The following is a 25,320-nucleotide window of genomic DNA, read 5'->3' as shown; positions in this document are numbered from 1 at the left end:
CACACTTCCACATTGTCATGAAAGCGAATAAAAACCGAACGATAGGAAAGGGAACGGTAAAACCAGCAATAGTTTTCCCCCCTCCCCTTGAGTGGGGGAAATGAGACCAGGCTCTGTAGGAAGATCGTACAGAATAGTTATCCGTCACGCGTATATCACGTGCTCGTTCGACCGGCCGGCATGCGGCATCTTTACCGTTTCTTTCTACCTTTACAGAATAGGATTTCTTTTGTATTGAATTTTTTTTTTTTTTTACAGAAAAATAATATCTTAAAATAATAAATCGATCATCTTAATCTCTAAATATTATTTACTTAATTTTTACAATCTCATTAATTTGATAAAATTTTGAGTTAATTATTAATTGAAATTTATAATTGGCATTTTGAAATTAAGTTCAAAGATCATAGAGCACTCTTGGAGTTTCGAATTCTTTCATCATCACATATTCAAGAAATTCAATTTTATTTTGCTAATAGTCGAATAGTTTTGTTAATCATAATTTTACTTTTACTTGTAATTGATTCAATATTTTCTTTATTGAATTTATTGGAATTTATTGAAATTAAAAATGAAAATTGACAAAATTTTTGTAAAGATCAAAGCAGATAAAAAGTCAGGTGAAGACGATGAGTCAATCAAATAGTTTAAACAAATGACAGTATTTAACAAGTATTGGAAAAGTTTCTTTTATCAATGTTATACATTGTAAAGTGTATTACGTGTAACCACAAGGTCATATGATTACGACAATGTCACAACGAAGAATTTTTAGATCAAGTTTAAAAAAAACTTCAATGAATAATCACGATTAGTCAATCGAAAAAATTGTTATGTCATAAGACACTATTTCTCTACGGGAGACACGTGACAAATTTTACAAATAATTCCAGTAGTTTTATTATTGCTCATCAATTACAACATGAACTATTGCATTATCATAATCCTTTTAATCCTAACTTTTATCCAATTCAATTCTTTTTTACATGTAAAAATGAATTAATAAACAAACGTCATCCTGGAGATAATTAATAAATAATCATCGTGTCTAAATTTAGAATTGAATATACTCAGAAATTAAATTTTATCATGTATTTAAATATTGCGATGTATTATTTAACATGACTCACTAAATTAAGGAAATCGTTCTAAAAATTTCCATGTAAAAATAAATAATCACAAATTGGAATTGGAATTCATCGAAAAATTTTTTCATTTAGGAGGAAGCAAATAATTACGTATTTTCTGTTTAATTATTTCGTAACGAGTATGATGTACGTGTATAAATATTCGTCGTACATACTTTATTTTCAATCATGTTATTTTTAGTAATCGGGACAGTTTAAACTTCGTTATTTAAACGATTATCATTTATTTTACAGAATAAACTAAATATCGTAAAATTATTTTACGATATTTCTATTATTAATTAACATAATAATTTTTAGATTAGAAAAAATATATAAATTAAAATTCAATAAATTATTATTTAAAAATACTACAGTATTAGATTTACTATTTTTATATTTTATTCAAAGTTAAAGATCAATAATATTAATAATTTTGTTATTGATATTATTATTATTATTGTTGTTGATATAACTGATAATTTTAATATCAATATCTCTACTGTTATTTTGATTTGATGTTATCTATCAATGTTATTATAAGATAAATGAAATTATTATTATTTTTGTACTATTTTAATTTGCATTTGCATTTTTATCACATTTAACAATAAGCAAACAAGAAATTACCATTAAATATATATCATTAAAATACACTTTAGTAATAATAACATTGAAATAAGTTTCTTAAAATATTCTAGTAAGAATTTTTAAATATTTTTTATTATTATTTCTTATCATTAGATTTAAATTGATATAGAAATTCTATTTTTAGTCTATTTTTTTTTATCTTTTTAAAAAATTATCCCATTATATAATAAAACATAATCTACATATACAACAGCGACTAGAAAAGAGAATGCCATGAATGCGTCATCTATTATTTGCAGCATAGAGCTGAACATCATATTGCTCGTTCGATAAAGAGGGAAATATTTTTAGCGGGAAAATATGAAAATAAACAGATATTTCAAAATATTGGTATAAAAGTTCAATTTTCCAAATCGATAAGGGAAAAGAAAGAAACAATTATAAAAAATATTATAAAAATGTATTGTAATTAAAAAAGAAAAATGATATTTTGAATGACTTGTGATAACAAGAGAAAAATAATAGAAGAAAAAACTGATGGAAAATTATTGTTATCAATTTTTGCTCTAATGATTCAAATATTATGATTTAATCGGAAGAGATATGTCTTCTAAGATATTGAATTTCATTTGACACTAAAATATCTATTATTCATGATTGATTTGATACTAAATTGATATTAATCTTTACTTTACGTGACATTATAAAGTTTTTTTGTTGAAAATAATTCCATTTTAATATATATATATATATATGAAATAATTGTACTAATTATTAGACATAGATAAATTATAGAAATGATTGTAAAAAAAAAAGAGTTATTAATTTAGAATCATTTTATTTATAATTCTACTCTTAATGATTTTCAGATTAAACATAATTATGAAAAATAGTAGATATTTTATTATCAATGGTCGCCATTGCAATATCTTTTAAAAATAGCTATAATAGAATCTAGGTCGCCCTACGACTAGTGCAAAATTTATATTCTCATTGCCACGTTTAAATTGTCTAATATATTTTCATTAATTCTTATTTCGAAAACAATCATTTTGTCAAATTAAATGTTTGCATCGAATTAAGAATATCTTTTTTTATAATGTCTCATAATACACTTGAATAAAAAGAATTAAATTATAATCAAATAAATTTATTAGATTTTCCATAAGCAATGACACGTTTCATAATCAATTCACGTTCGTCAAGTCAACATACTATATAGCAACTGAGAAATTAAAAACAGTATAAAAGTAAGAATAAGCGAGCCACAATCCGTGAGGATTACATAGATACATCTCAGAAATGCAATGTAAACCACACGAATATATATATATATATACGTTCGTTTCTTTCAATTTTCAACAAACGTTAAAAAGAAACATCGAACGTGCGTTAAAAAAAGAGATCAACGTCTTGTAATCTCACGTAACACTTATCATAAAAGACAGCGCGATAACACCGCGATAAACGAAACGCGTTCCTCTAGTTCGTTTTAATTTCGATTCGTTGCAGGGAAGATTTTTTTTACAAAAGAAAAGCGTACGAATACGAAAACGCGGGAACAATTCCCAACAATTGATTGCGAATGAACTCGATTCAAAGAAAAAAAAAAAAAAAAAAACTAAGATAATAAAGCACGAGGAGAATAAATTTTTAATTTCCGTAAGACTATACTCACGATCGTTTCAACGCGACGATGAGGATCGAGAAGAAAATGTTGGAGTCTCGATCTCGTTGCACCGATCTCGAACACCTTGACTAGTTTATATTAGACTGCAGTTCTTATTCGTGCCACCTCGAGTGCGCTTCTGGCTGATCTTAGCTTTTCAACTGCAACTATATACGAAGACGAGCTCTATCGGCCAGCAAGTGATTCTAGATAGCGAGGCCTCTGCCTCTCTCATTGGTTACTGGTGGGGTCGTTCCGGGTCGTTCTCCACCCCGGACGAAAAGTCTTCGTTCATCATCTTCTCCAAAGAAGATTCATCGTCTGCCTTATCGACCTTCTTGATGGCCCTTCGTCCTTTTTTATACGTTTTCGTGGCAGAAGTCCTTGAGACTCGAGGGAAACAGCGAAGTTAAATTTTATTTCGACAATTCGAGATACGACTCGTTTCAAGAATAGGTAATTTCAATCGGTGGATATAATTAAAAATTGAATGTAAGAACGTGTTAAAACATTTTTAAGAAGATTTTTGAATTACAAAAATCCTAGAGATAACAAATTTCGACCAAATTTACTTGAGCATATAGTATATAGTATTCTATTTTTTTATAGCATATAGTTTTATAGCATATAGTATTCTAATTTTTTTTTATTATCAGGATATAATTCGAATTCTTGTTAAAAGGAAAGAAAATTTTGTATCGTGAAAAAAATTAAATATTGATAGATAATTTTTTTTTATTTTGTGTAATTTTGATTTTACAGATTAAACAGGAATTTTAATTCAAAAGAATGTATAAATATCATAATATCGTTTAATTAAACCGATTGTGGGTATTTTTATGAAATATTACGTGTTATTGCTTAAATATTTGAGATCATCATCAGTTGAGGAAGAGAAATGATAAATTATTATTATACGAGTAGAATAATAGTTTCTTTAATAATTAAAATGGATTAAAAGAAGATAGTAGCTTCCTTTTTAATTAGATTTATATATCTGATGCCAAAAGTGATGATTATACGTATATGCATGATGAATAAATATAGGAAATGGTATATATGCATTTTGTTTCTTCTTTCTGTTTGTCACGGTTTTAAAAATAGATACGAGAAATAGATTTATTTTTTTGTGCAATATTTTCAGCAACTTAACTAACAATTAAATTTATCTATATTTTAATTAATAATTTTATAACAAGGAGTTATAAGTTTTAGTTTTTATAGAGCAAAATGAAATTCCAAACTATTTTCTTATAAAAAAGTCATAAATGAAAATCAGTTTATAAACAGATACATATGAATCACATATTATAATTTTTATATATTTGAAGAACATTTCGCATAAATTTATAGTATAAATCGTTTTTATTTGTTAAAATTATCAGTCACGTTAAGTGAGAAGACAAAGATATTTTAAGAAATTCCCATATCTTTTTAATAAAATAAAAATTTGTGAAGATCCGTGACAAATTTATACGATTAAATGTACGATATAAGTTCATTGATTCTTGATTCTTCTTAATTATGATTTTTCTATAAGATGTATATAATTCTATATAATTATATGTATATTCTATAGGATGTATATAATCTTGTTTAATAATAGGAATCTAATAATAGTTCATGTTTTGACGATTAGATTTAACCTTCCGGAATTACATTACTAACATTAATTAATTAAAAATAAATTAATAGAATTCTATTATTATATCACGTTGAAAAATGTTCAACGATAAAGCACATCATTACGTTTTTCATCTCATAATATATTTCAAATGATTATATTTCATTTTGTAATACATTGAAATTTTCAATCACAATGTAAGAAATATAGTCGTAAAATGTTAACATCGTATCAAATTATTATTACGCAATTCGAACAAGCTTATATCCACACAAGTCGTATATGCAAATCAAACAACGCGAGTGATGATACATTAATGATTGACATTCTGTATGTACTGAATAAATGCAACGCATTTTATTTTCACAACCTTCATAACTTTTAAGAAGAAACAACTTCATTTTTTCCAATTATTTTTTATCGATTCCAATTAATCGAGTGTATGCCTCACGATAGAATTGAAAGAACTTGCTTTCTTATTACCACAGTGAGATATGTTTTGTTTGTTTGATAACCATTCTACGGAAAACACGTCATTTGTTTATAGAAAACGTTACGATAATGATGATTTTTCAGAGAGTTTTTAAATAAAATACATCGCAATTTCTACTCTTCGTGTTGCTGAATCAGTGAAAGAAATGATTAAGATTGTATGTTTTTTATATTTGCATTTTATAATTTTCTTTTTTTTTTTTTGATATATAGTTTATGAATCAAAAAAAAAAAAAAAAAAGATAGGAATCTTTGAAATTTAATAGGATGAAAAAGAAAAACTTAATTTATGGGAGATATGTTGAGTGTATGTTTTTTTTCTTTCTTTAATAAATTTTTTAATCTATACAAATATGATTATTGATGATGTGAAGTAAATTTTTATGGAAATATTAAAATATTGAATGGAATATATGGAAATTTCGTCATAAATATTTGTATGTTTATCTATCAAAAGTCACATAATTTACTTTTTTTTTATCAATGAAATATGATAATATTTACAGTTTTGTTTCGTTAATTAACAGGAAACAGAGAGAATAACGATGAATGAAAATCGGAAAAACCGTTTTTCCTCAGTATATAGATTGATTGAGAAAAGGAAACTTGGTGAGGAGGAAGTTTATTATCTTCTGTGATAAAAAGTCATTGCAATATCTAGAAATGTAAATAAGTCGCACAAAAGTTAGAAGAATAAAACTTATTTACGAAATAAACGAATATTCAACGTTTAAAATCATTAAAAATGACTAATTTGAAATAAAGATTAATACAGTGAATAAATGAGATGTGTCATTCAAAGAAATTTCATTTGGTAAAAGAAAATCGAAATTTCTTTCGATAACAATATTTTAAAGTAATATTATTATTCAACATCGACATTGTAATGTAAAAATCATTAAATTCCATTAACGATATTAATTAAACGAAACGTGAAGAATTATACAATATATGTTTGTTGAAATTTATCAATGGAACTTGTTTTTCAATCAGGATTAAAAATCATGTTTTCAAACAAACAAGATTAGGGTTGTCGAGCCAGAAAGTCTTCGGTATTCGATGGTAAGTTAAAGTTGAACTGTTCGACCTAGTTGGCTGCACGCCTATAAAACAAATCCTTATCGTGCCAGCACATTATAGTAATACTTATCTACTTACATTATTAAGTAGTATACATATATTAGATTGTCAACATATACAGGTGATTTCATAATTGGACGAAGTTTTTTAACTCTTTCAAAATTAAGAGAATTATAAATAACAAACTAATTCTTTACAAAAATTATTGTACAAAAATTATCTGTTGTCATTAAGTATTCGCATATTCCACTTTATATAATATTTAATAGTGAGATTAGTATAAATATCGATTGTATTTTGTGTATGTCAAAAGAATGAATTCAAGAATGTTGTTCATATATGTATTGATATTATACTCACATTGGCACATGGTTTGAAATTTGACCATGAAATTTAATTGAAAATTGATTGAATTATATTTTCGATATATGGATAGACTCAGTGAATAACTAATTAATATTTGCAACAGATAGCTAAATAGTTAGATTTGTTAGTAGATAGTAGTTTTACGAGTTGGATTTACAAAGTCTACGATTTATATCTGATTTCGTTTATCCAATAATTTTTGTACTCTGTGATACATCCAAAATATAGATGTAGATGAATATTGATTATGTTTAATTTAGATTAGAATTTTTGGTTAGAATTTGGATTATATCTAAATTTACTTCGAATATATTGCATATTCGACCTTTTGTTTGATTTAGCGTATCTGAGTTTATTTTGAGTTAGATTAGTGGTTTGAAAAAGTCCTGTTTTGATATACGAGACTGCAGATTTTTCGTATTTTATTTTTTCAAGATTATTGGGGTCATTGGGAATCAGCGCACATATATACATACACATGTAGATCCGACAGACACCAGTTCATGGTGCATACCGGTTCATTATAGCGGTATTTCATCTTTTTTATGATTATTGGAATTAACAGCATTATATAAATGATATTAAAAAAAAATCTTGTTTACATTTGTGAAGAGATTATTATTTCCTTATTGAACGTTAATGTTTGTTTAAAAACAAATTCTGAGAAAATTTGATTTTTTTAAATGGGAAGGGGGGATTAAATATATCAAATTTTAATGATTTTTGTTCTATTCTAATTAAATAATTATCGATATAAGGAATAGATATGAATAAAAAAAATTAACAATATTTATCGTTTCAATATTAAATATATTCGAATTATTAGCTAATAATTTCATTTTCATAATAATACTTTTGTATAATTTTAATTTTTGTTCTTAAATAATCGTTGAAATGGATGAAGAATTATTTTCACTATTATAATGCAAAAAGAAGCTATTGTTCGTGTATTTATTTAATTGTGTAATAGCGAAAAAAGAAGCTTTAAGTCAAGGATATATTATTTTTAAAAAAAAGGGGAGATATTAGCGTACGTGTCTAGCTTATCTTCGAGAAATACGATATTTTAAAACGAGATAGCTTTAAAAAAAAATTAAGAAGGCCAAGGGCAAAAATATGTACATAATGTTTGAAATTATTCAAACACATTATACCAAAATGTACATCTAATTTCGAAAAATCAATAAAATTCTATTTATCTTATATTTTTATATTTCCTATTCTTAAACCATTAGTATAATTAAAGACATTGAACACAATCCTAGATCACTATAATGAATTTTACCATGCCCTGAATAGGATGTTACGCTCAATTCAGTAAGCGAGCCATTCATTCTTGATCACGCTACGAGCCACGAGATTTCGTCTGCTCCATTATTATCAATTACATAAATCGATTCCTCGAAATGTGTTTTTGCACGCGCCACATATAGATAACAAGAGTTATCAACATCGACTCGTCGATGAAGAACGATGCAAATGAAATAAAGTTGCATGACAAGAAATTAAACTTCAATAATTAAAAATATGTTAAAAAGGTATTATTAATAACAAAATATTATATTAATTTAAATTTAAATTTTTCAAGAGAAATATTCAACATTCTTTATGATGTCTACATCTACAACATTCTAATGATATCATTGAAAAAAAAGGTTTGTATTCAATATATTCTATTAGAAAAATTTCTCAATAGATTGAATTAAAATTTGTGTGTAAATATATAATGTAAATTGTAAAATATTCGAAAGATTAATATAATTGGATTTACTTCATTGATTTATTATTTTTTTTTTCAGATTGTCAAGGTAAACTTCACTCTTCAAAGAATTCCACAGGAAAAATTCTAATCCATTAAATGTGAAATCACATGATGTTGGTAATCTCCTTCAACGTGCGTCATATGATCATATGATACATCTTATAAATTTATGTCAATCCAAAAACGATTGACAAGCTAATAAAAAAATAATTGCAGCCCCTATTAATGAAATAATTCCTATTATTTTTGCTATTGTGGCGAACATGTAATGAAAAATTAGATAAAACGAGCAGGAGCTTGAAGAGGTTGTTTGAATGATAATTTATTCTCTTTCATTGATTAATGTTTAAGCGGATTTTATATTAAAACAAAGAAATCTGAAATATTTCGAATAGTTTGTGTTTTCGAGTTTGAAAAAATATGTCACTTAATTTGAATATCCCTATATACGTTAAACCGAAGTTGTCAAAGTTAATAATTTATAACAGAATAAGAGATAAATTTCAGAATCGTACTGGTAAAACTTCATGATAATTTGGTCACGTACACAATACTTGCACAACAGTCATTTCAATTATATTCTCTGATGAGGTCACAAAAATATTTAAATTCTTAGATACAAACAATATTCACAATTAATTTTCTATATTGATCTTCAATATTAATCTTGAAATAATAAAACCAATCATTAGTCACTTAATTAAGTAATTAGCAGGATGAATTTATCGATCGAACAAATTTAATTCGTATCTATTTAAGAATACTAATAATACAATCTTTCTTTATATCTTGAGTGTAATTAATTAAAAAGAAACTGTAGAGACTTATAATAATTTATTTACAGAATACGTCGCAAATGAAAGTTCTTATATAAGATACTTACGTATTGATTAAAAAATATATTGTAAAACATAATATATTTTGATGCAGATAACAAAATGTTTATTTTTTTTTAACTCAATTTTAATTTATGTATTATTAAATCATTCAGTATAAATATAATTCGTTAAATAAAGTAGAAATTTATTAAATAGAATATTTATTGAAACAATATATCAAACAATGTATCATTATTTTTTATTTAACAAGATTTTTTAGAATAATAAAAGATAAGGAGTTGTGTTGTATCTCCTTGAATCTTTCTCGAATTCTGAAATATAAATAATATATTTCCATAAATTATATTATCATAAATTATGATACATTTGAACAGTGATTCATAAATATCAATTTTTACGTCAACAAAGGAATGAAACAGTTTCATTCTAAAAATTAAAGATGATTTGTGCAGGTATCTTAATGAATGATTAATAAATTTTAAGAGAAATATATATAAGAATGTTTATTTAATTTAAGATCCATTTATTTCTATTATTTAATTGATATTTTGATAATGTAATTGATGATAGAAAGATACACAATGTAAGTTTCATTATAACATAAAATAAAATTTATTCTATGATTACAATCATTAGTTATAAGCTATATACTCTATTTCAAAGTATAGACCACTTCATTTTATAAATATATATAAATGGATATTTTCTTCATCCTCAGTGTTGTTATAAATCTTCTATTCAAGTTTTATTAAAATTGAAAATAAAATAGTACAGAACTCATTACATCAAAATGCATTATTACAAAAAATTGTTTCATACGTGTATTTTTATAGCTGAGAAGGGATAGAAAGAGAAACCGAAAGGGAAATTAAAAGATTAATTTTACATATTGAACAGTTATCATGTTTTGTTCATAATTTATGTTTGATTGAGAGCAAAGGTTAAAAATGATATCAAGAAATGATTGAAATGTGTTTACTTTATTAATTACAAGTAAGTAATTGTTAAGGACTTAACTTTCCTTGAAGAATTATTTGTCTTAATTTTATTTTTTCAGAAAACTTTTTTCATTGTATGGGTATGTGGTTATAATTAAGATAAAAAAAATTATAAACATGAAAATAGGAATTGATCAATGAAAAAATGCAAGTTCCATTCATTTTTCGTTATAATCAATTTTATTTATTTTTATAAAATAATCACGAAATTTCTGCATAATTTAACTTAATTTAACTCGTATGTAAATCATTTCTTTCATTTTTTTATTCGAATCAAATGAAATATACCGATAGAAAAGTTTGTAGTTTAATTTCATTTAAAATTGTTCAAAATTGTGAAACGAGATTCTCGCGCCATCTATATATGCGATGGATTATTATTTGCCCGATGCCATTTATTTTACATTTCCTTTTATAATAGTTTGAAATGGCGTCATGAATGGTCTGATATTTTTACAATTACTTAGAATCTTATAATTGAATTTCCAAATCGTAATTTATATTATTATTGCAAATAATGTGCCATATATTTTTTATTATATTTTACTAACGAATAAATCTACATTTCAGGTCCTGGAGACTTTTATCATCTTGAATATTACAATTATAATACCATAATTCATCGCCTGATGAATGAGTTTCCTGTCAGTTTACCAGAATAGCAGTTAGTTTCATCAGGCGGCCAAAGCATCGACAGTAGTAAAGTCACGCATTTACGTTGCAATTAGATAAGGTAAGATTCTTTGAGTTATTGTTTATTAATTTTTTTATAACTTTATATTTCATCAAATTATTAATTAATTACTATGATTAAATATCACGTATTTAAATCGTAATTGTTAATCATTAATTGCAAAAATATTGTCCAATATTAATTCAAAAATCTTTACAGGATTTCTTGTAACGAATGCGATGTCTTGAATGCGATGATTCTGATGCGGTGAAAAAGTAAGTTCAAAGTATATAATAAAATTTTTTCATTTGAGACGTTTGTTTTCGAGTAAAACAACTTTAAGAAATTTTTAAGTAACTAGTTTTCGATTAGATACGAATGAAGTAAATAACTATATTTTACTTATATTTTACTCTATATTTTACTTATATTCACATTCTGCATGTGAAAATAAGTAAAAAAAAATTTTATCGCTCAAGTTACTATTATTATTATTATAGCTACTGTAATTTCTAATTTCTTAAATCTCTACAAAAAAATAAATTCAAAATAATTTTCTTTTTATTTTATCACAAGATAATTAATAAAACTTTGAAAGAGAAAGGAAGTAAAAAAAATATTATTGGTAAAAAAAAGTATTTTTATATAATACAATATTTAAATTGATTTATTTTGAGTCACGATACCCAATACCAATAAATACTATAATAATTGTTATAATTTTTTATTATATTTTTTAATTTTATATTTTTTACAATTCTTTACTATATTTTTTTTTATCAAAATAGAAAATGTTTAAATAAAAAATTGAAAATAGGAAATTTTGTTCAAATATTTTATAAATATATTAATTTTTAATTTTATTTTTAGCCAATCACTCAATAATATTTGATAACTCAATAATATTTATAGATAAACTGTTCAAATCTATATTTTCTAATAATTATTTGTATCACATAATATTTATATTACATAATAAGCATATATAATAATAATAATACAAATTTATGAAAATATATAAATTATAATTGATATTAAAAGTCTTTTAATGTTCCACATGTTTGTTACATTTCAATTTTTTTTATTGAAAATCAAATAATTAAATTGGAGATGTATATCGACCGTGGTTTCGTGTTTATTTCGGTTTTTTCCATCTTCTTTGTAAATAATCTTTATTGAAAGAGGATTAGGGGTGTGTACATATAATATACATCCATATCAGTGAAGGAACAGTGCAAATTTTGTCATTGTCAAACGGAGAAATGGAATTTTCCATAATGTATTTTGTTCACTATTTAGTTTACAAATTTAAGGAAGTAGCCACAAAAACGGACACATAACAGATAATTAATAGTTCATGTAAATGTATATAGAAATTTTGCATATTCTATTTTATTTTATCAAATTTAATGATTTCACTGACAAATATTTTGTTAAAAATATATATTTTAAAACACATGAAATACATTTTGTTAAAAATTTAAGAACAATCTTGAAGAGCAGTTCGTGTGAATCACTTGATAATGTTTCCACAGATGAATCAGTTTTATTTTCTAGAAGAAACGTGAATCACATCTTTGATAAAATTTGAGGTAATAAATAAGTAAGTAAAGCATCATGAATAACATCAAACTAAACAGTCATACAGTTACACACATTTTCGATATTCTAAAATTCATTATTATGTATGATAAATTGCTTCAATATTAAAATATTAATAAGAATATTATCAATTATCTGAGGCTTTATGTGAAATAATTAATAGAAGAAAAGCAGATAAAAAGTTTCACTTCGAATTTTTTTTTTCTTCGCAATTAATTTCGTACATATTCAAAGAAATAAATATAATTCAAAGAAGGAAGAAAAAAAAAAAGAAAAAGAAAAAAACGATATCCAAAATCGCAATTAGTACTGCATTTTTGTGAAATTCAATATTAATTCGCAAATTGCAGGATATGATGCCTTACTTGATTTTTCGAAAGAGATTTTCGTGCAAAATCCTTAGGCGTGGACCATCGGACAAATTGACGATCGAGCGTGTTGTGTGCGGGTGGAGATGACTTTTTTGTCTATCACCGGTATGATTCGTTTCGATAACCAGTTTCGCCCCACCAAGGTCTGGATTTACATACGTGTCGCAGGAGGCTTTTACGTTCGCTTGATTTTAACACGAATTGTAGTTTCGCGGCAGGCATGAACGGTGCGTGCAGCTGAAACTACGATCCGCTTCTTGTTTTATCACGGTGCACGTTGTAACTATTGTCAACGCGCAACCATAATTTCCTTTTTTTTTTTTTTTTTCCTTCCTTCTTTTCCTCACTCTTGTTTTTCTTTGTTGTTAAGAAAAAAAGAAGCGCGCAATAGTCTTTTTTATTTTTTTTTCTTTAACATTTTTGTTGTGTTTGTGCGAGTTCTTCTCAGTGGCGAACGATCGATAGACTGATCGATAGACTCAAGGAGGGAAAACAAGGGGATATTTAATGCATTCGTCAGTGAAGTTCAAAGGCAAGTTTGTTAATTCGTGATGAGATTTTTTTGACGCATTTTCGCTTTTTTTATTTTCTTGTTGTTTTATGTGATTGAGATATTAGAATATTATATTATTATTATTATTATTATTATTATTATTATTATTTTAGTAAATAAATCATATTTTAAAGAAGAAACTTTCAATTATTATAAGATGCATATAAAACTTTTGATGTAAAATTCTTTTCTTTTAATGTTTGATTTTTGATCAATATAATATAAAATTATTCTATCTAAATTTATTCTATGTTTCTTTTTTAGGAAGATGGTTTCGAATTGAAACTTAACATAAAATTTTCGTCAAATTGTTGTAATTTTAAATAAAAAATTAGGAAAGTTTTATTAATATAATTAAAATTTATTAATTATAAAAGTTAAATCTTTTTGATCATATAATGATGCATTAGTTTATGAAAATATCTTTTTAAATAGATAATTAAATATTGTTAGAAAGAAATTAAATTTTTATTTATTGTGATGATCTAAAGTTAGCAATACTATGTAAATATTGTTTATTTAACGATTCATTTAATTCAAAATAATTAAGCAAAAGGATGAAACTTTATTTAAAGAGAAATTTCAAGATCATTTCTCCTCCATCAACATTTGAAATTTTTGCATGTTTCGTAGATGAAAAATATTTTCTTGCAAATAGTATGAATTATTCGTAAATAATTGTTATTCGTGAGTTAAAACTTAATTTTAAAAACAAGTTTAAAGTTTAACTTTAAAATTATTGTCGAAATTTTTATTATGAAAAACTAATAAAAACATTTAATATTAGAAATATGAAAATATAACTGCTTTGTCGCTAGTAAAGATAAATTGAAGAATTAACACTTTAATATTGTTTTTCCTCCTGTTTATCACATTTGTCATGAACCAAACTGAAAAACGAGGAAATCACGTACCAGGAGCGTTTTGAATTATTTCAAAAGTCACGTAAAATTTCAACTTTCTCGCTTTATATTAAATTTAATGAAATATTTGCACGATCAAAAAAGTGTTTATTCGCAACGAAAGATGTATGAGCAAATATAAATAGTAATATTATAAATAATATTTCGTTACAAAATTTCAAAATAAAAATAGAAATATCAGTGAATATTACTTAAAATTTCTTTTATTTCTTTGTTATAATTAAGATAATTATAGTAATAATATAGTATAATTATAGTAATAATTATAGTAATAAGGTTAAAATCGTTATAATTGAGGTAATTAGGAATGCAAATTTAAATGGAAAAAGTCTTTTATAGATATTATTATTTGAAAAAGTTAGAAAGTGTATTAAGGATTTAACATATACAATTTAATATTGTTACAATAGAATTTTCTTTATTTTTTTCTATAAGTTTTCTATAATTTTGATTATAAGTTACATCTACAATTAAAATAATCTTGCAAATATTTTCTTTATTGATCAGATAAAAATTGTAACAGAAACTTATAATATTAAATTATCATGAAAAATTTTTTTGTCTTTCAAGTCATTACGATATACAAAGTTAAATTTCTTATACAATTTTATCGATTTTGGAGAGATTAATTAAATATCGTTTGCATAACGTGTCAACAACTTATAAGAGATAATTGTAATTTTTTTATAAACGATGTCTCTGTCATTTATTCATTTTTAAAATTTTTAACAAGTATTTTTTTCAAATAAATTATTTAATTATCTTCGAGCTATTTGTGATATTATGTTTTAAGATTTTCCAAAGCATTCTAAGGTAAGGAAATGGTATTTAAGAAATGCATAAATTATTTTAAGTGTACATTATTTTAAACGCTGTAAATTATTTCAGGATTTCTTAATCGAGTTTTAAATAAATAAAACTTTTAAATCAACGATATAATTAGAATTTTTAAATTTAAATTTGTTAATTGTTAATGAATATCAATTATAATGATTAATCATTACGCGATATTTTTTTGAAAGCATCGAAAAATGCATTAATTATCTGAAGATAATCATTTACGTATGTTAAATACACAGAAGGATAGTATATTTATTAAATATTTATTTTCACAAATATTTTGTTCCACTGTCGCGATATCTCAAAATTTTCCCTCTCGTTATCAATTGGAATTAGATGATTTATTTGTACATTCATTGTACACTAAAATTTGTATCTCCTTGATAATAAAAGATAACGAATTACTCGTTTATATTTTTAATTAAAACGAATGATAAAATTATGGGATCAGAATGTTTGTTTTAGAAAAATGGATGCTTAATTTCTTTTTAATTTGCCAATAAAATTTGTTTGAACACCGATATGGAAGATAAAGAAATTATATTTGTTTTGTTGCGATGATGATTTTTTTCAGTCATTCATCTTTTTCTAATTTTTTTTTTTTTTTTTTTTTTAAATAATTTTATCATCCATGATGATTGTAATTTTGTTATTTTTCTCACATATTATATTAACGTATAATTTTTTTTATAAAAAATTCATTAGTATAATATTAATATAATATAAAAATTATAAAGAATACATTATAATTATTGTATGAACATTTAATTTTACAAAATTTCCTAATAATGATTTATAATATTTCGAAATATTTATAAACTTCTTTCCTTATTTAAATTTTTACATTTTCGTTCAACGTTTTTAACGTTTTTAATGTCAATTATAATCATAATAATATCAATTGAATTTATTGATTAATTAATTACACGGTTCATTGTCTTTTCTTTCAATAATAATCATATCTTTTATATAAGATATTTTTTAAAATTAATAACACAAATTGTTGTAAATTTATATTTAAAATAAAATAATAAATAATAGAATTTATATATGAACATATGCTTTCTAATTAATTTTCAAATATTTATATAAATTTGAGAAATTTCAAACACCTCGTGTGTTTATAATATTTCTTGTATAGATACATGGAAGTCGATCGACACAAGTCATCGAGTGTATACAAATATTCGACTCGAAACTTTATTCGTATTTAATTCTTCAGTTCGGCCGTGACCGTCATCGCAGCACCATTAACTAATCGTATTTAAACTTGTTACAGTGTTAAAAATCGTTAAAATATTAAATTTTATATTCTATTAATTAACACCATAATTTATTTTATTTAAATTTTCTTCACTTTCTTTTATCCAATGAAACAGTACAGATTTTTTTATAATATTATCGTATTATAATTTAACTGCTCATTACATATTGAACTGTAAATTAAAGGCATGTTCACTTTATATTATATATTGCATATATATATATATAATTATATATGTATTTCAATAGATTTTAAAGATTTCAAAATAAACTTTATTGTTATATTTTAGTATCTTTTAAATTGCAAACAGTAATAGTTTTTTACAATTCTGCTTGTTTGAATATTTTCCATAAATGTTCAATTAAATTTAATTAATTCTAAGAATCGATATACACAATTTAAAACTTTTAAAGTATATTTTTCATATTTTTTATAGAACTATAGTTACTTCAATCTTCGATTAACCGATTCTTTGAATAGAAAAAATTGATTAAAATTTATCATCGGGATTAGGACCCGTAATTTTTTTATATTCCCTCATTTCGAACTATGATTTATCGAGAAAACCATTTTTTTTAAGTTCTTGGATACGTGTTCAATAAAATATTCTTCCAATTTTTAGATATATAAATATCTTCCCAATTCTCTGACGACATATCTTGAAATATTTAAAATTTATTTTAATATGATATGGTATATATGGTAATATAGTATTTTCGATCAAAGAGTTAATCTAAGAATTATAGAAATTTATTTTGTATGATATAATCTTCGGATTTAAATTTAATTGAACATTTATGAAAAAAACATAAACAAGTTTAAATATTTAAAAAAAAATATTTAAAATTAAAATAAATTTTATTTATCGATTATTTCATTTTATTAATGATAATAATTTATTTTATTTTGGGTATAGTGAGTGAATGATGGTGTTTAAAAGAATCTTCGACTTATTTTCGATGTTCAGATACAATCACTTCCGATGTATGTTATTTTGTTGCTTCAATTTTATTTATTCAATGAAATTCATATTAATAACAAGTTTAGAATTAATCGTTTGTGTCTAGAATCGTTTAATAAAAAACTTCTCGTTTGGAACATTTATTAAAATTAATCATTTCTTGGTGCATTATAAATAAGCATATATTAAAAATTCCAATCTCTATTTTTTATTAATTTATAAATAATTTATTGGAATATTATTATATTAATAATAATATTATGAGATTTAAAAATCTATAACAAAGATATAAATAATTTGTAAATACATGTTTGTTTCGTTACAGGTGAGGACGAAAAGTCTGAGGAATCTGGTCCTGCAGATTTCGAGCGAGCAATAATTAATTCTGGTAAGTACTTATCATTTGACACATAAATTATGTCATAAATATATAATTCAAATTATAAATATATATTTTCATATAATTTTTGTGAAAAATTAATAAAATAAAATAAAATTAAAGAAATAATTTAAACATATTGTAATTTTTTTTAAAAATAAATAATATATATGTTAAATAATTATACAAATATAATAATAATTGTAAATTCTCGCGTTAATCTTTTCTATATTCTAATCCTCCAAATTTTTTTAAGAGAGACAGATCTCTCTTAAAGGAAAAGAATTTTTCTTTCAAAACAACCATATAAAAAATAGATACATTTATTAAAAAAGAAAAAAAAGAAAAAGAAATATGTAAATGTCTAAGAATCTCCATCTTTTTGCTTGTTTCTTTTTTTCTTTCTTCCAAGAAACGAACAGAAAAGGGTTTCTTTCTTAAGAATGGGAGTAAAAAAATATACATACGTATTTGGAAGGCAACAGCAAGAGAAATGTTTTGCAGAAAAAAAAAAAAAAGCAACACGAATACGCGAATAGGAACGAAAAATCTGGTTTTGAATCCAGTTTGCTTGTATACACATTTGGTGTATATCCGAGCTCAAGTTCTCAAAAACATCCAATCAAAATTATCATTTCCTTCATTTCCTTCATTTTTCCTTCATTTTCCAAACTCGTTTCTCTGGAAAAACGAAGCTTCAAGCGAAAAAAAAATATTACTCCCTCTTTTTAAGTAATAGAACGATTCCATCATTACTTTATTAGACTTAAACCTTAATACAATTTTTTTATTCATCCATGAAATACCACATTGCATCTCTCTCTTTATAATTATCAAAAAAAAAAAAAAAATTGTATATGAACGCAATATTAACCAAAAATCAATTATATTATTCATCTACACATACTTAAAGCATAAACATATTTTTCTAACAAAAAAAAATCAAGAAGATTTCCTTTCGAATAAATTTTCTTTCCAATACGAACAAGATAAATTTATTTAATTGGTTCTGCAGGTTATGGAAGGTTCAATTATCTGTTACTATTGGCCGTGTTGCCAGCCAGTTTCTCCAGCATCTTCTCCTCCTCGGCCATATCGTACGTGTTGCCGTCAGCTGAGTGCGATCTGGGCCTCACCATGTTCGACAAGGGCCTACTCAACTCGATGACGTTCGCAGGTGGTATATTCATTTATTGGCGTAACCGCGTAACCGCGACTATAATTACAGGTTGAGCTTAAGACACAGAGAGTCAAAGCGCGCATTTGGTACGCTTCGAGTTTCTGGTTAGAACAAACAGTTCTGGTGTACGCTATGGACAATTTAGGGAATGTATTTGTGCGAGTTTCAGACATGGTAATTAAACGACACACTCTTGTAACCTCATCCTGCAATTGGCCTGCGTGGCTCGCATGGCTAACGATCTCGAACGTTCGCCATTGATTCTCGAGTGATCTCTCGCGTTCGAGATCGGCAGATCGTTCGATTCGTCCACTTAGAAATCGCTTCCCGATTTTCATATGTACGCTCACGCTCGAAACGCTCACCCTTCGTTTTTTAAACGACACGTTTTTTTTTGCATTTTGGAAATACTTTATAGATAATTAATCAATTTTAAAATGTAATATTATTGTATATTTAAATGAAACAGAATTTCTGATAGAAATATTTTATATATAAATATACGAACATTTTGTTTAAAAAGTGAAGAGAGCTTCAAGCTTTTGGACAAGAATGTATGCGTATACGAAGTGTTAATATATTCGTGGAATTTCTTTAGAGAATCGATCGAGTATGGGTCGAAAGAAATACAAAAGTTGATATATAAAAATTTCGGTGTAGAGTTATTCAAATTATAAGTTGATTTTTATTAGATGAGGCGAAGTAGAGATAGAGTGGAGATGTCTCGATCTCTCCATCTTCGATTATTTTTCTATATCAATTTTTCTATTTGTTTTAACCTCTAGAAGCGATCTTCTCGTCTTACGAATATATTAATACCTTGTTAGATTTTTAATTATTTGGGCAGGTAAGAAAGTAAGGCTTGGTTGCTTATCAGTGAATATACTTAAAGATATGTAACAAATGAATCCCTACGTGAATTTCAAAAGGTATTGGGATCGAAACTTTCTTGGAAATTTTTTCTAAGAAAGAGAACGGATTGTTTTTCGAAATAAAATTTTGCGATGTAATCAGAAACGAAGGGATTTTCGTTTTCATATTGAGATCATATTTATAAATATTTTACATCTTAAATCTAATTGATGTAGTTCATCTTTATAACTGAAATCATAATCAAAAAAAAAAAAAAAAAAAATAACGCGTTATTATTCGAGAAATTGTTAAATAAATTTGTTTTATAGTTGATATTATGCTTAAATTTATTTGCTATATTATTTATGGTATTTTATATCGTATTATGAATTTATATTGCATTGTTTCGATTTTTATGCGTGTAATTCAAATTGAACCATTCGTCACACGTTATTCTACACAAAACATTCGAAGGAAATAAACTTTTAAAAAAAAAAACTATTAGAAGCTTATCAGTTTTTTATCACATAATTAATAAATCGTCGTAATTGTCGTAATGTTTTTCTCCAATGTTATCTTTAATACGATTGTTTGATAAATAAATTATCAGTACCAGTACCGTATGTTTTTTTTTTTTTTAAAAAGCTGATATAACGATAATAATAATAAAAACAGATAGAAGAGATACGAGAATTTATGAAAACGGAAAATTCCACGGAAATATCAATGAATATAGACAAATAAACAATTTAGATTGATTTACAATGTGTTATGTGTATGTTATGTGTATGTTTATAATTTTTAAACATTTTTAATGATTCAAAACAAAAATCTTATATGTAAACAAATTTCATAACGACATATAAAATATTAAGCTATTGTTTATAAAAAAATTTCATCCTTCGTTTCTGATTTATCTATCTGCAAATAAAAAGATTATTGCTTCTTATTGTATTCATTATTCATATCAAAATTTGTTTAATCGCATTAATTATTGTGTCCTTGTGATAATAATGTTATTATTCTCAATATTGAATCGAATATTTTAGTCGATTTTCAATTTTCATCAAACAAATCATTTATATATAATTCCTGTAGAATCATATTCTCTCTTTAAACTGGAATATATCTACTAATAAAAAAATTTCACAGAAATATAAATCATTTCCTGTGTGTCTTCGATAATTTTTCACAATCAATAAATCAAAATACTTAACTTACGAATCTAAATGAATGGACGTATATTGATTTCTATTAATGAATCATTAATATCAATCAATGATTCCATGATTGTTAACTTGTCAATTATTATAATAAAAATTGGTGACTGATTTCAGGTATGATATGCACCTCGTTCTTCTGGGGATTCATGACTGACACATTTGGCCGTAAGAAGATAATGTTTTACGGTTACATGTTCACCGGTATCATGAGCCTCGTGACATGTTTCTCACATACCGCATGGCTTTTAATCCTGTTCAAGTTTTTCGACGGAGTAATGTAAGTTGATAGAACGATCGGTATAACAATGAAAACTTGAATCGTTGCGTTCGATATCTATATTAACATTATCAAGTACATTACTTTATATGTATATACTGTGAGCTGTTGAACTGACGAATGAAAAAAAAATTTTAAACTCACGTATGATTTGGAAAAAAAAAAAAAAGATTGTCGTGTATTAATTTAAATGTATTACGTATATATAATTATAGCAATGTAAATTATATCGAGATATTTGTGATTATGATTAATAAAAATTCGTATGTCATTGTTTTACACATTGATGTGTAACGAGATCAGAGATTTCAAGCAAAAATTCTTCAAATATTAAATTTCTTTTAATATCAGCATTTCCGGCCCATACGCAGCGTTGATGTCCTATTTGGCGGAAGTACATAACGATGCTCAACGATCTCGAACATATATGTGGTTAGGAGTGTTTTTCTCACTTGGAAATATTTCTCTGCCGTGTGAGTATCACTTTCTTATACTTACGTATCTTTGAGTATTATTTTTATCTAAAGTTGAGTGATTTATTCAAATTACGATTGTATTTAATATTGCACAATTTATTTACCACAATTATTTTTCCTAATCATATAAATTATCTAATCAGATAAATATAAAATAAATTTTCTTTGATTTCACTTTCTTTTTTTCATAAAATTTTAATGTTACAAAATTGTTTAAAACGAATGTTGTTGCACCCTCGAATAATGGAAAATTTGGAATGCATAAATCATTTTTCTCTATGAAAATTAGTAAAATTCAATTGAGAATTTATTATATTCTTAAAATTACGTTATACTTTTCAATCGTGTGAAAAGAAATGTATATTTTATGTTTCAGGTATCGCATGGTTGATCATACCGCAGAAATGGATTATTAATCTAGGAAGCGGGGATATAGAGATCAATTCATGGCGTGTGTTTTTAGCGATTTGCTCGTTGCCAGAATTTCTTGCCTGCATGGCCATCTTCGCGTTCCCCGAAAGCCCTCGTTTTCTTTTATTGAAAGGCAAAACAGATGAGGCTCTCGAGGTTTTTAAAAAGATATATTCAGTGAACACCGGCAAGGATCCAAGCACATATCCAGTAAGCAATTTTTTGGCAACGTGATCAGTGATATTTCTTATATTTTTCGAGACAGTTCTGAATCTTTTGAATTTTTTGAAATTAAATATTTTTTTTTTGTTTTATCGTGGAATAATTATATTATGATTTAAATTAATCTTCGTATACGAGTGATGTTGCAGTTTTTTAAAAAAAGAATTTTAATTTTTTATTAATTGTTTTCCCAGCTATACACGATTTGGTTGGAAAATTTTAAAAAATATGGACAATTTAATTTCAGAAATTTTTCATTAATATTCGCGTGAAAGATTTATCAAAGGAAGGTGATATTCGTTCCAGATAAAAGATCTTGAGGAAGAGTATTCCGTTGAATGTTCGAGTGACGATATAAGGGACAAGTTGCGAGCCTGCTGGCAACAGATCAAACCCCTCTTTCTGCCACCAAACATCTTCAAACTTATCGTGATAAGTTTAATTCAATTGGGCGCCACGATAGGGTTAGAATTAACGAATATTCCTTCAAATATATTCTCAACATTGTTGATTTTATTAAATAAAATTTGCGTAAAAAAATTTTTACTTTTTTTAACGTATTTAAAGACTTTTAATAATATTTAATAATATTTCGAATAGTTTCTTAATCTCTCATAATAATTTTAATGAATCAATGACAAATTATTAAATTTTTAGGTCAAACTCGATTAGATTATGGATGCCACAATTGTTTACTATGATGGAACATTTCAAAAGTGATTACACGACACAGGAATATTCGAGCTCTCAGCCACGTTTCTGTTATATGTTAGGCCAACGGCAATCGAATTATAGTTCCTCGTTAAGTTTCGTAAATGAAACTTTAAACGTTGCTCACACATGCATACCGGTATTAAAATAATTATCTATCTATATATATATATATTTAATTTCTTATGTGCATAACTATATTCATTTTTTAGATTCTAGGAAAAAAGAAACAAATATAAAAGTTGAGATTTATTTATTAAGTTATAAACAATTTACATTTGATGAAGATTGTCTCCATCTTCATTCAAGAAATAAATTACTCGTAGCTTAATAAATAAATCACAATCAATATTTTCGTATGTCAATTTTTGTATTTGTTTTAATCTCTACAATCAATTGTTTAATATTCATTATTATTAAAATTTAAATTTTTCTCACATTATACATCGTATTATTATTACATTTATAATTTATGCGTTTTATTTTAGGCGGAATTAAATTCAAAAGTGTTCATTAATTCTATCGTGATTGCGACTACCGGTGTCATTGGATACACTTTGGCAGGATCATTGATTACTGTAATAGGAAAGAAGAAGCTTATAGGTTAGTTAATCTATCCAAATTTTCTTTAATCTAGACTTAATTTTCGTGAAATTAATATAATATTAATTTTTATCTTTTTCAGCAAGTTGTTTCATGGTAGCAGCCAGTTGCTGCACGTCACTCTATTGGGCTGAAAACAGCAATAGTATACTCGGCTTGTGCTCTGTATTCGTAGCTATGTCGAGTATAGGTGGTGCTTGCGTCGTAAACATTGTTGCTGATAATTTTCCTACGTGTTTAAGGTGTAAAAATGTTTTATTCTCTATAAATGTTTCTTCCATATTCTATCATATCATATTTCTAACTATTTTAATGTTTTTTTTTTTTTCAGAACTATGGCAATTAGTTTCTCCATGATGATCGGCAGAATAGGAGCTGTTACAGGCAATTTATTATTCCCGGTGTTATTCAACTTAACTTGTCTGGGTCCTTTCTTTATGATTGCCTCTGTTTCCCTAGGTAATATTATCTCTTTTATAAATTCTTTCTTATAAATAATTAAATATCATGATATGATCATGATGAATTAATTTTTCTTTCATTTAATTGAAATTTTTATTATTTCTTATCACTTCTTTCATTTCGTAGTATCGGCATTGTTGGTAACTATTCTTCCCAAGAAGCATTCGCAAAAGAATAAATCAAAGCAGATTGCTTGACGACAATACGAATGGATAAAATATAATCAGCTAATAATAGCTGAAAATACGGTTTGTAAATATATATATCTTGTCCTTGATTGAATGTATAATTTCAATGCATGATTTTTCATCATGTAAATATGTAAATACATTACTATTACATTCATGTAGCATAAGATATCTTCATCATATTATAAGTGTAATTCAAATAATTTGCAAATCGAATGCATGATCTAAGTGAGATTTTTAAAATAAGTCTCGTGGTTGTATAGCATGAAATAATTTTAAAATAATTCTCGTCATTTTTAACGATTTGTCAGTCTGTGAATTAGATTATAATTGCAATGTTTTTCTAAAACAATTTAATTAAAGGAAACATTATTGTTATATAATAAAAATATATTTTCTTATTGTTTTAGAAATAATTTCTATAAATTGACCTTTTCGTTTCGTATAATTTCGTCTACATAATTTTTAATAAATTTTTGTTTCGGTACAAATAATATTTACTACTAATATACAATTATAAATCTTAATATTTATGCAATACAGATAACAAAACATTAGATGGAATAAACTTTGTTAAGATTTTTAACCAATAGATTAAATA

The 25,320-nt window shown here is 25.1% G+C and overlaps 2 protein-coding genes across 8 annotated transcripts in view; one reads left to right on the top strand and one right to left on the bottom strand.

Moving 5' to 3' along the window:
- Window positions 1–3,538, bottom strand: part of LOC122717511 (peroxidase-like) — a 29,420-nt gene extending 25,882 nt beyond the window's left edge. The window contains exon 1 of the mRNA XM_043941652.1: window positions 3,397–3,538. The gene's annotated coding sequence lies outside the window, so the exon portion shown is untranslated. The remainder of the gene's footprint in view (window positions 1–3,396) is intronic.
- A 4,507-nt stretch (window positions 3,539–8,045) lies between these two features.
- Window positions 8,046–25,100, top strand: LOC122717513 (synaptic vesicle glycoprotein 2C-like). 7 transcript variants are annotated; one of them, XM_043941660.1, is made up of 15 exons: window positions 8,046–8,604; window positions 8,749–8,843; window positions 11,119–11,281; window positions 11,441–11,496; window positions 18,061–18,123; window positions 19,130–19,291; window positions 21,484–21,646; window positions 21,998–22,119; window positions 22,499–22,743; window positions 23,062–23,219; window positions 23,413–23,605; window positions 23,955–24,069; window positions 24,152–24,311; window positions 24,401–24,528; window positions 24,658–25,098. In XM_043941660.1, the coding sequence occupies exons 6-15, from the start codon at window positions 19,252–19,254 to the stop codon at window positions 24,726–24,728; spliced, it is 1,395 nt and encodes a 464-aa protein (XP_043797595.1). In that variant the 5' UTR covers window positions 8,046–8,604; window positions 8,749–8,843; window positions 11,119–11,281; window positions 11,441–11,496; window positions 18,061–18,123; window positions 19,130–19,251; the 3' UTR covers window positions 24,729–25,098. The 7 variants fall into 7 exon arrangements, with proteins under 7 accessions (XP_043797595.1, XP_043797596.1, XP_043797594.1 ...); XM_043941661.1 differs by lacking the exons at window positions 8,046–8,604; window positions 8,749–8,843; window positions 11,119–11,281; window positions 11,441–11,496 and adding an exon at window positions 12,806–12,824; XM_043941659.1 differs by lacking the exons at window positions 8,046–8,604; window positions 8,749–8,843; window positions 11,119–11,281; window positions 11,441–11,496 and adding an exon at window positions 13,444–13,726 and having other exon boundaries at window positions 24,658–25,099.
- The last annotated feature ends 220 nt before the right edge of the window (window positions 25,101–25,320 follow it).

The sequence above is a fragment of the Apis laboriosa genome, unplaced genomic scaffold, assembly GCF_014066325.1.
Source record: "Apis laboriosa isolate Shangri-la unplaced genomic scaffold, ASM1406632v1 scaffold5213_cov150, whole genome shotgun sequence".
Lineage (NCBI taxonomy): Eukaryota > Metazoa > Arthropoda > Insecta > Hymenoptera > Apidae > Apis > Apis laboriosa.
The sequence above is the reverse complement of the archived record's forward strand: the minus strand, read 5'-3'. Positions and strand labels throughout refer to the sequence as shown.